The sequence below is a fragment of the Plecotus auritus genome, assembly GCF_963455305.1.
Source record: "Plecotus auritus genome assembly, chromosome: 5".
Classification (NCBI taxonomy): domain Eukaryota; kingdom Metazoa; phylum Chordata; class Mammalia; order Chiroptera; family Vespertilionidae; genus Plecotus; species Plecotus auritus.
Window position 1 is genome coordinate 155,108,364 of NC_137776.1, and position 12,325 is coordinate 155,120,688.

At 42.5% G+C, this 12,325-nt stretch overlaps 1 protein-coding gene across 5 annotated transcripts in view; it reads left to right on the forward strand.

Annotated features, from left to right (window-relative positions):
* UBAP1 (ubiquitin associated protein 1) overlaps positions 1-12,325 on the forward strand; it is a gene marked incomplete at its 5' end in the record, with an annotated part of 46,895 nt that overhangs the window by 7,766 nt on the left and 26,804 nt on the right. For all 5 annotated transcript variants that reach the window (XM_080671236.1, XM_080671240.1, XM_080671239.1 and 2 more), the window contains one exon: positions 7,543-7,583. In XM_080671236.1, the coding sequence (XP_080527362.1) occupies positions 7,550-7,583 (34 nt within the window). The remainder of the gene's footprint in view (positions 1-7,542; positions 7,584-12,325) is intronic.

Genomic DNA, 12,325 nt, shown 5'->3' on the forward strand with positions numbered 1-12,325 from the left:
GCCCCTAACCGCTTCTGCCTGCCAGCCTGATCACCCCCTAACCACTCCCCTGCCAGCCTGATTGACGCCTAACTGCTTCCCTGCTGGCCTGATCCCCCCCAACTGCCCTCCCCTGCAGGCTTAGTCCCCCTCAACTGCCCTCCCCTTAAGGCCTGGTCCCCCCCCAACTGCCCTCCCCTGCAGGCCTGGGTCCCCCCCAACTATCCTCCCCTGTAGGCCTGGTCGCCCCCAACTGCCCTCCCCTGCTGGCACGGTCCCCCCCCCCCCCCAACTGCCCTCCCCTGCAGGCCTGGTTGCCCCCAACTGCCCTCCCCTGCAGGCCTGGGTCTCCCACAACTGTCCTCCCCTGCAGGCCTTGTTGCCCCCAACTGCCCTTCCCTGCAGGCCTGGTCCCTCCCAACTGCCCTCCCCTGCTGGCCTGATTGCCCACAGCAGCCCTCCCCTGCTGGCCATCTTGTGTCCATATGGGGGTGGCCATCTTGTGTGTTGGGGTGATGGTCAATTTGCATATTACCTCTTTATTATATAGGATGATGATCTAGAGCAGCCGTGGGCAAACTACGGCCCACGGGCCGGATTCGGCCCGTTCGGCTGTTCTGTCCGGCCCGCGGAGCCGAAAGAGCGGAGGGTTCTCTTGCTCTCCCCTCCGCTCCTTTACTTTGAATTTATATTAGTTCACAAAAACACTCCATCCATGCTTTTGTTCTGGCCCTCTGGTCCAGTTTAAGAACCCATTGTGGCCCTCGAGTCAAAAAGTTTGCCCACCCCTGATCTAGAGCCTGTAAGAGCCTATGAAATGTCTTCTGCACATATAAAAAGGTTAAATCATTTTCATTATGGTTTGTTGGTTCCTTGAAAATTGATGAACCATGTACTTTATAATTTTCCATTAACTAGATTATCAGCCAGAATACTTCATCCCCACATTATGCTGGAAACAGAAACTTTTAAAGTAAAGCTTTAAAGAAATTATAAAATAATACCTGTTTGCCATAGAATGTTCAAAATCTATAGAAAAATGTTATGAATTGTTTTCAGTCCTACCACCTAGAGATATCCACTTTTCTGATTTTTTTCTTTTCACAAATTTTAAAACATGGCTTGTTTCATTTGAAATCTGAGAATGCTTTTTACATAATACTTTTTATCCTTAAACGGGTTGGGTACAGTCTTTGTCTTTTTTTTTTTTTTTTTAATATATTTTATTGATTTTTCTCAGAGAGGAAGAGAGAGGGATAGAGAGTTAGAAACATCAATGAGAGAGAGACATCGATCAGCTGCCTCCTCCATGCCCCCCACCGGGGATGTGCCCGCAACCCAGGCACATACCCCTGACTGGAATCGAACCCGGGACCCCTCAGTCTGCAGGCCGATGCTCTATCCACTGAGCAAAACTGGCCAGGGCTACAGTCTTTGTCTTTTATTCAATGTTGTTATTAAGTCCATAGCAATTACTAATCAGTAAACTATCTGTGAGTAATAGAAATGGCATAATTGTTTTGCTGTTAACACTTTAAACTATCCTTGAATGACACTTGCTGGCTAATAGGCCTTAATATGAAAGATCTACACTTCAGAGTTCACTGGACATTGGGACTAATATATGCCTCTTGCTACTGTTATGACTTTTTGCCTAATGTGGAACAGATAGATAAGTTGAGATATAAAATAAGCTAGGGAAATGCCTCTATGAAATGGCCTTGGCTAAGTTAGAATCAGGAATGGGCTATTGAAGTGGTTTGTTTTGTTTGTTTGGTAACTAAATTTTTCTCATCGCTGAAGAGAATTTATTATCCTACAGATTATAAAATTAATGAATAAAATTCTTTTACCAATAAGTAAAATTATTAGTTATTTCATTCATAATAGCCATTGTGAAAGTGAAAAGATGTTATTCATTTGTTTCTTTACTTTCTCTATACCTAAATAATCATTCTTTAGTTGCATAGCTTACCAAATTTAGAGCTACTTTCTCTTGGTAAAAGCTTTATTAATATAATCCATATGTCATACAATTCACCGATTTAGGAATACAATTTGCCCAGCTAGTGTGGCTCAGTGGTTGAGCATCGACCTATGAACCAGGAGGTCATGGTTCGATTCCGGTTTAGGGCACATGCCCAGGTTGTGGGCTGGATCCCCAGTGTTGGGTGTGCAGGAGACAGCCAATCAGTGATTCTCTCTCATCATTGATGTTTCTTTCTCTCTCCCTCTCCCTTTCTCTCTGAAATCAATAAATATATATTTTTAAGAAATACAATTCAGTAGTGTTTAGCTCTGGTCTGTGTGGCTCAGTTGGTTGGAGTGTTGTCCTGTGCATCAAAAAGGAGGTGGGTTTGATTCCTGGTGAGGGCACATATCCAGGTTGCAGGTTCAAACCCTGGTCGGGGTGTGGGTGGAAGGCAACTGATAAATGTTTCTTTTTTCCTCACTCCCTCTCTCTAAAATCAATAAAAAAAAATGAGTTGGTAAGTGCTTCCCTCTCTTAAAAAAAAATGTTTAGCCCTAGTCAGTTTGGCTCAGTGGATAGAGCATCAGCCTGTGGACTGTAGGGTCTTGGGTTCGATTCTGGTCAAGGGCACATGCCTGGGTTATGTGCTGGATCCCAGTGGGGGCATGCTGGAAGCAGTCAATCAATGTTTCTCTTTCATCATTGATGTTTCTATCTCTCTCTCCCTCTTCCTCTCTGAAATCAATAAAAATATATTGAAAAAATGTTTAGTGTATTTACAGGGTTTTGGAATCATCATAGTCAATTTTAGAACATTTTTAAAATTTATTTATTTATTTTTATTGATTTCAGAAAGGAAGGGAGAGAGAGATAGAAACATCAATGATGAGAGAGAATCATTGAGCGGCTGCCTCCTGCACGCCCCACACTGGGGATCGAGCCCGCAACCTGGGCATGTGCCCTTGACTGGAATCGAACCTGGGACCCTTCAGACCACAGGCCAATGCTCTATGCACTGAGCCAAACCAGGTAGGGCGAATTTTAGAACATTTTCATCATCCCATAGAGAAATCTGCTAATGATGGTGACTGCATTTTAAAAATGGTTTTAGCATTGCTCTATGTATGCTAAATTTAGAAGGTATTTTACCAGCTAAAGATGTAATCCTATCTAATAAACCTAATAAAGAAGGAATATGCTAATTGACTATTACTCCATCACAAAGATGGCTGCACCCACAGCTGAGTCCAAGTTCCCATAAGGAGCCTTAACGAGCAATCAGCAGGGTCCTGAGGCTACACCCTCCCCCGCCCCTGTGAGGCTTGACAGGGGACCTCAGGCCACACCCCCTGCCCTGGCATCAGGCTGGGGGACCTCAGGCCATGCCCCCCGCCCCGGCGCCAGGCCAGGGGACCTGAGGCCATGCCCCCCAGCTGGCGGGTCTTGACGGGGGACCTCAAGGTGCGCTTCCTGTCCTGGTGCTGGGCTAGGGGACCTCAGGCTGCTCCCCCTGCCCCAGCGCCAGGCCGGGGGACCTCAGGCCTTGCCCCCCATCAGGTGGGGCTTGACAGGGGACTTCAGGCCATGCCCTCTACCCTGGCACCAGGCTGGGAGACTTCAGGCTGCTCCCCCCGCCCAGCGGGGCTTGATGGGGGACCTCAGGCCACGCCCCCTACCCCAGCACTGGGCCAGGGGACCTGAGGCTGCACCCCCCTGCCTAGCTGGGCTTGACAGGGGACCTCAAGGTGCACCCCCAGTGCTGGGTCGGGGGAACTCAGGGTGCACCTCAAACCAGGTGGGGCTTGACAAGAGACTTCAGGCTGCACCCCCCACCCCAGCACCAGGCTGGGGGACCTCATACTGCACCCCCTGCCTGGCGGGGCTTGACGGGGGACCTCAGGCCGTGCCCCCCACCCAGCGGGGCTTGACAGGAGACCTCAGGCCATGCCCCCCACCCAGCGGGGCTTGATGGGGGACCTCAGGCCATGCCCCCAACCCAGCGGGGCTTGACAGGGGACCTGGGTGCACCCCCAGTGCTGGGTCGGGGGAACTCAGGCCGCACCCTCCGCCCAGCGGGGCTTGACGGGGGACCTGAGGCTGCGCCCTCCTGCCAGTGGGGCTTGATGGGGGACCTGAGGCTGCGCCCCTTCCCAGTGCTGGGCTGGGGGACCTGAGGCTGTGCTCTTCCCCCTCCCCCCCCCGCCTGGCATGGCTGGGGGACCTGAGGCTGTGCCCCCCCTGCCCGGTGCTGGACTGGGGGACCTGAGGCTGCACCCTCCCCCCTTCCTGGTGCTGGGCTGAGGGACCTGAGGCTGCGCCCTCCCCCCCCCCCCCCCACCTGGTGCTGGGCTGGGGGACCTCAAGGCATGCCCCCCACCCTGGTCTGGGCTGGGGGACCTCAGGCCACACCCTCCATCCTGGCGCCAGGCCAGGGGACCTGAGGCTATGCCCCCTGCCCAGCAGGGCTTGACAAGGGTGGGACTGGCCGGGTCTGGATCTAGCCCAATGGGGGTGGGCCGACCGGGTCTGGGTCTCAACGTGATTTTGAGGTGCATGTGGGTGGGCAGGGACTTGACTCTGGGTCCCATAGTGTGCCCCAGACTCTGACAGGAGGAAAGTTTTCATATACATTTTACTAATTTTCTTTCATCTCTGACACTTCTATTATAGAGAAAGGGGAAGTAGCAATATTAAATTATTTCTTCTAATTAATTCCCTTTTAATGTGCACAAATTTCATGCACTGGGCCACTAGTATTAAAATAATGTTATTTGTATTTTGTTTGTCTTTTCCTAAGCTAAGGAAGATATAAACTGATTTACTTCGACTTACATTTTTGTTTTGCTTTTAAATAGGGAAGAAATCCATTGTTAGAAACCATATATGTCATTGTAGAAAACCCTTGTCCATCAGTGAGAAAGCATACTAATAGAATTTGATACAGCTGTATAATTTGTTATTTTGAATTCTGGCATTTTAAAAAATGAAATTTCCTTCCACTAGGATGGGTTAAAATATTACTAATATTTATTCAGTGATTCTATTTTATCTAATTTCAGTGTGATGGACATATATATATTTTAAACATTCAAGTACAGTTTACATGTAGTAAAATTTATCCTGTTTTCTGTGAATTGTGATAGATGTGTATAGTCATGTAAGCAATAATACAATAAAATATAGAACAGTTCTATCATCCTAAAAAAAATCATTGTGTTCTCTTTTATAGTCATTTCCTTCCGTTATCAGTCCCTGGTAGCTAGATTACTTTTCTCTCCCCCATTCCAGAATATCATAAATGGAATGACATAGTACTTAACCTTTTGAGTCTGGCTTCTTTCACTTACCATGATACATTTGAGATTCATCCATGGGGTTGTGGTGTATCAGTATACCACATTTAGTTTACCCATTTAAAACGTATAGTTCAGTGGCTTTTAGAATATTAAGTTGTGCAATCATCACAATCACTTTTATTTTTTTAAAATATATTTTATTGATTTCAGAGAGGAAGGGATAGGGAGAGATGGAAACATCAATGATGAGAGAGACACATCAATCGATCGATCAGGTGCCTCCTGCACGCCCTCTACTGGGGATTGAGCCCACGACCTGGGTATTGAACCCAGAACCTCTTGGTCCTTGGGATGATGCTCAATCCACAGAGCTACACCAGCCTGGTTCACCACAATCACTTTTAGAACATTTTCATCACCCCAAAAAGAACCCTAGTAGCCCTTAGCTATGATCTTTCCATCTTTCTCAGTCAATTTTTATATATAGTACAAGGTATGGATTAAGGGCGGGTGCTTTTTTTTTGCATATGAATGTTTGGCACCATTTTTTTGAGAAGACCGACCTTTCCCCTTTGAAATTCCTCTGTACCTTTGTTTAAAGTCATTAGGCTGGCCCTGTCGGCCTGAGCGCTGCAGGGTCTCAGGCTGCAGATTTGATTTCCTGTCAAGGGCATGTACCTGGGTTTCAGGTTTGATCCCCAGCCCCGGTTGGGGCACCTGTGGGAGGTTACCAATCCGTGTGTCTCTCTCTTCCCCTCCTTCCCTGCCACTCCTACTTCCCCCCTTCCACTCTTTCTAAAACTCAGTGGAAAAAATATCCTTGGTAAGGATTAACAAACAAAAAAATCATTTGGCTATATGTGTGAGTCTATTTCTGGATTCTGTTCTGTTGCTCTATGTGATATCCTTACACCATTTCCACAGTTTTTTAATTAGTGTAGCCTCATAGTTGATGGTAAATTCTTCAACTTCTTTTTCAAAATTGTTTGGGCTATTATATTTCCTTTGCCTTTCCATGTAAATTTTAAAATTAACTTGTTCGTTTCTTTTAAAAAAAAATCCCAGCTCTGGCTGGGTGGCTCAGTTTGGTTGGAGTGTCATCCCGTACACCAAAAGGTTGTGAGTTCAATTTCCTATCAGGGTACATACCTAGGTTGCAGGTTTGTTCCCCAGTCAGAGTGAATACTGCAGGCAACCGATCAATGTTTTTCCTTTCTCTCTAAATCAGTAAAAACATATCCTTGGGTGAGGATTTAAAAAAAAAAAAAAAAAAAAGATCCTTTTCAGATTTTAATTCTGTTTTGAGTAATTTTTATAAGATAGTTACAGTATAATATTTACTTTAAAAAAGCTTACAGTGGGAAATAAAAATGTTTTCACTATGATGCCTTGCAATATGCTATAGTGCAGACTAATAGATACCATACCATAAATTTATATACTTAGCCTTAATTTTTTTCTGCTTATGTCTTAGGTAAATTAAAGGTATAAACACCATACCATATAAAGGAAGATAAACTTTAGGTTGAAGAGCTGAGAGTATTTGTGTAAGAAAAGACTTTGCACCTACTTACTTATCTAGGGGTTGAAAGTGCAAAGATAATGTTAAGCTAGATGTGTGGTTTTATGTTTTTTTCCCCCTTCATTTTTAAAAAAATGTATACAAAATTAAAACAGTACAAAGGTTGTATGTCATTCATTCCCACCTCAGAAATTTCAGTCTTTTTTTTAAAAAAAAAATGTTTTTATTGATTTCAGAGAGGAAAGGAGAGGGAGAGAGATATAGAAAAATCAATGATGAGAGAGAATCATTGATCGGCTATCTCCTGCACTTCCCTTACTGGGGATTGAGCCTGCAACCTGGGCATGTGCTCTGACCTGGACTCTAACCATGCCATAGTGGATGCTCAACCACTGACCCATACCGGCCAGGCTCTGCTTTCTTTTTTAAGACTTTGGAACTGAGAAGTTTGAGGACTATGTCAGTTCTGTTACCTTTTAGTCTTCTGATTTCCTGTTTATAGCTTCAATTTTCTTTCTTTTTAAAAAAATTTTTTAAAAAGTTTTTTATTTTTGTTGATTTTAGAGAGAGAGAAACATCAGTTTGTTGTTCCATCTATTTGTGCATTCAGTGGTTGATTCTTGTATGTGTCCTGACCGGGGATTGAACCTACAAACTTGGCATATCAGGATGATGCTCTAACCAACTAAGCCACCCAGCCAATTTTCTTGTAACTATTTGTTTATATTTTCTCAAGACATCATGAGTCTAAGAAATATTTCTTTGTTTTTCAGGTTCTAAATGGCTTCTAAGAAGTTGGGTGCAGATTTTCATGGTAAGTAGACTGTTAGATACTATGCTTTAAGTTTTGATTTGATCAGAAATTTGAAATCACTTATTTAAGTGCTCCTTTTTATTTAAATGAGCAGCTTGAGAAAAATAAAAGTGTACAAGGTAGCATATACATTCCCTAGGACAGTGGTCGGCAAACTCATTAGTCAACAGAGCCAAATATCAACAGTACAATAATTGAAATTTCTTTTGAGAGCCAAATTTTTTAAACTTAAACTTCCTCTAACTCCACTTCTTCAAAATAGACTCGCCCAGGCTGTGGTATTTTTTGGAAGAGCCACACTCAAGGGGCCAAAGAGCTGCATGTGGCTCGCGAGCCACAGTTTGCCGACCACTGCCCTAGGACTTTAGATAATTTTAATATATATCTTTTTTTACTTCGGAATTTTTTTTCCCATTACTATTTACATTTGCTATTCTGTATTAGTTTAAGGTGTACAGCATAGTGGTTAGATAATCATAAACTTTACAAGGTGGTCCCCCAAATATTTCAAGTACACCATATATTGTTATTACAATATTATTGACTATATGCCTGATGCTGTAATTTACATCCCCAGTACTATCCTGTAACTGTCAATTTTTACTTTTTAATCCCTTCACCTTTTTTATCCAGCTCCCCCACCCAATCTCCCTTTCCTTTGGCAATCGTCAGTCTGTTCTCTGTGTCTATGAGTCTGTTTCTATAGATAGCTTTAATATTGAAGTAGTTCCTCAAATGGATAGTTTGTCTCTCTGTGGTTATTGTACTTGAAACTACCAGAGTTGGTTAGGGAGGCTGCCTCTTTTTGTTGTTCTTTTTCTTAAATCCTCACTGTTGGATTTTTTTTTGTTGATTCAAGAGAAGGAGGGAGGGAGGGATGAACACTGATGTGATTGGTTGCCTCATGCACATGCCCCAACTGGGGATTGAACTCACAACCTGGGTATATGTGCTCTGATCGGAACCAAACCTGAGACCCTTTGGTGCATGGGCCAGGGCTCTAATCACTGAGCCACATTGGCAAAGGCTTCGTTGTTCTTTGGCAGTATTTTGAAATATTTATCATTCCCTGGTCATAGCTCTTCTCCATCTCAGGTATGAAAAATTCTAAACCTTTAGCTAATATTTTGATTTAGTTGCCCCTCCCCAAAAGGTAGTAATATAATACAAATAAACCATGATCAGTAGATCAATGTATTATAGAAGTATCAATAGTAGTAATTACAATTTTGCACTAAAGACTAATAGTTTACCATCTTTTTCTAAGATATGGCATTTATAAACTTCATTATCTGCACTTGGGAGGAATGGAGGTACCTAAGAAGTCATAGTTAAAGAACTCCTTTAATATAGTAGAAGAATCAAAGAACAGAAATATTCAAACAACACAATTATTTTTAAAAGGGTTTTAAAACTGATCTTCCATTTTATAAATCATGTCATTGTAAGAATGATTTGCTAGACAACTTGGCAACATGTGTTGGTCTGCTCTTCTGATTATGAAGTTGTTTGATTATATGATTGACCTTAGTCTGGGTGGTACAGCAGGTACTGTGCTGTCAACTTGCTTATATACACTATACAACAGCTTTAATATTTCGAATCACCATTGTACATATACGTACACTCATTACTTGCATATATTTTGTTAAATCCCTTTGGGTTTAAGTAATTCAAATTCTGGAATTTGCATTTTACATACAGGTCAGCCATCAGATCTGCCAGGTAAGTTATCCTGTGTAAGGATTATTACAGGGCTCCTTCAAAGCACAGTAAAGTACAACATAATGATGTTTTAGTTCACAGATTAAATATAGGATGGAGGTCTCATAAAATTATCATGGAGCTAAAAAATTCTTATCACCTATTGACGTGATAGCTGTGTCATCATGTAGGACAAAAATGCATTATTGTGTTTGTGGTGATGCTGGTATAAGCAAGACACTTAATAATAATATAGCACACAATTATACTAGTACACAGTACATAATGCTTGATAACAGTAAACAACTGTGCTATTGGTTTATGAATTTACTGTATTATACTTTTTATTATTTTATTTATTTTTAAAAAAATATTTTTATTTCATAAAGGAAGAGATAGAAACATCAGTGATGATAGAGAATCATTGATCAGCTGCCTCCTGCACACCCCCCCCCCACCACTGGGGATCGAGCCCGCAACCCGGGCATGTGCCATTGACCAGAATCGAACCCTGGACCCTTCAGTCTGCAGGCCGATGCTATATCCACTGAGCCAAACCGGCCAGGGCACTTTTTATTATTTTAGAGTATACTGTATTTATATAAAAAAAGTTTGCCATAGCACAGTATGCCCTGTTATGCTGGGAGCAGACTTAGACATCTCATGTTTACTGCACCTCTTTTTTTGTTTGTTTGTTTTTTAATATATTTTTATTGATTTCAGAGAGGAAGAGAGAGATAGAAACATCAATGATGAGAGAGAATCATTGATTGGCTACCTCCTGCATGCCCTCTCCTGGGGATTAAGCCCCCACCCTGGGCATGTACCTTTGACCAGAATTAAACCTGGGACCCTTCAGTCTGCAGGCTGATGCTCTATCCAGTGAGCCAAACCAGCTAGGGCTGCATCTCTTGATTGCATCATTTTCTCTTGTGCTTGATTTAATCTTGTGTTGTTTTGCTCATCATGGCCTCTAGTGTACAAATATCCACTGCTAATGTTGTCACTAAGCAGCCACATTGAGTGATTGCTCTAGAAATGAAATTGAGTGATCATATAATCTTTATATATACATATATATTTTGATTGATTTCAGAGAGGAAGGGAAAGAGAGAGAGAGAACATCAGTGATGAGAATCATTGATCTGCTGCTTCTTGCACACCCCTACTGGGGATTGAGCCTGCAACCCAGACATGTGCCCTGACCGGGAATGGAACCCTGGCTGGGAATGGAACCCTGACCTCCTAGTTCATAGGGTTGACATTTAACCACTGAACCACACTGGCCAGGCTGATCATATAATCTTGAATAACAAGAACAAAGTGATGGAAGTTGTAAAGGATCTATGTCATTGAAGGCAATAAGACTAACAAAAAGTTGAGAAGGGAGAAACAGACATGGAGAAACTTCTAATGACCAGACATATAAGTGTATCTACCCTCTCAGCACTGTGATGATCATGGGCAAATCAAAAAGTTTGTTTTCAATGTTGAAAGAAAAGCCTGGACCTGACTACAATGTTGTATTTACTGGTAGCTCTAGGTGGTTTAAACGATTCAAGAATTGTTATTCATTACATAATAAAAAAGTGAATGGTGAGTGAGTCTGACAGTGCTGATATGAAGGTTGCTGAAGAAATTTTGGAAACTCTAGATATGCTGATTGTGGAGGAAAATTACTTGCCAGAGCAAATATTCAATATGGATGAAACCTCCCTATTCTGGAAGCAGATGCCTAAAGGACTTTCTTCTATTAAGGAGGCTAAATCAGTGCCAAGTTTCAAGGCTTTTAAGAGCAGAACAGTCTTGCTTGAGAGCAATATTGCAGGCTACAAATTGAAACCTTTTCTGATTTGGCACAGTGAGAACCCCAGGATCTTGAAACATACCATTAAGCACACACTGCCAGTGTACCACAGAAACTGTAAGTAGTCATGGATGACCAAGCTCCTCTTCCAAGATGCTCTCCTGAATTGCTTTGTTAGCAAAATGGAGAAGTACTATTTTGAAAATTACATACCTTTCAAGATTTTGTGTATTGCTAATAACGCTCCTGGACAGTCTCTTTTTATTGGTGATCTTCATCCCAAAATCAAATCTCCCTCCAAATACCACTCTTTGATGCAATCAATGGATCAAGGAGTTATAGCAGCTTTTAAGGCCTACCACCTGAGGAGGACCTTTGCCCAGGCTTTTACTGCAGCTGAGGAAGACACTGATGCAATTCTGGAAGGATGATAACATTTATGACTGCAGCAAGAACCTTGCTCAAGCTTGGGGTGGTGTCACCAAGGAGTGTATGAATGGCATCTGGAAGCAGACATTCAAGAGGTTCATGTGTGACTTCAGAGGATTTGCCAAGCATGAGGAGGTTGCAAAAATCAACAAGCTGTGGTTAAGATGGCAAACAACTTTAACCTGTCTGGATAAGGATGACATTGAGTAGCTCTTAAAGGTGGTTCCTGAGTAATTGACTAATGAGGAGTTGTTGTAATTGGAACAGGAACACATAGCTGAAAACGAGGCAAGAGAAAGCAAAATTGCAGGAGAGGAAAAGGAAGATCCCCCCCCCCCCCAAGAAAATTTACAATGGAGGGTTTAGCAAAAGTTTTTGTAGACCTTAACAAGCTCCTTAAAAAGTTCAAAATATGGACCTCAACACTTTCATTAACAGGAATGTTTATGGTGTAGTATCTGCTTAGAAGCAAATCTGATGGAAAAAAGAAACCAAGCAAACCCCGTGGACATATTTTCTGAAGATTGACACCTCCTCAAGAAGAGCCCCATACAGGTCCTTCAGGAAGTATTATAGAAGTCAGCACTGTTATCATAGGAGATCACAACTCCATGCATGTTATTTCCCTTGTAGACCTTGTAGTGAGACAAGATGTGGATGTGGAAGACAGTGATGTTGATGCTCCTGATGATACTATGTAGGCTAGTGTTTGTTTGCTTTTTAGTCCTCACCCGAGGATATGTTCATTTTTTTAAAAATTGATTTGAGAGAGAAATATTGATGGGAGAGAGAAATATCAATT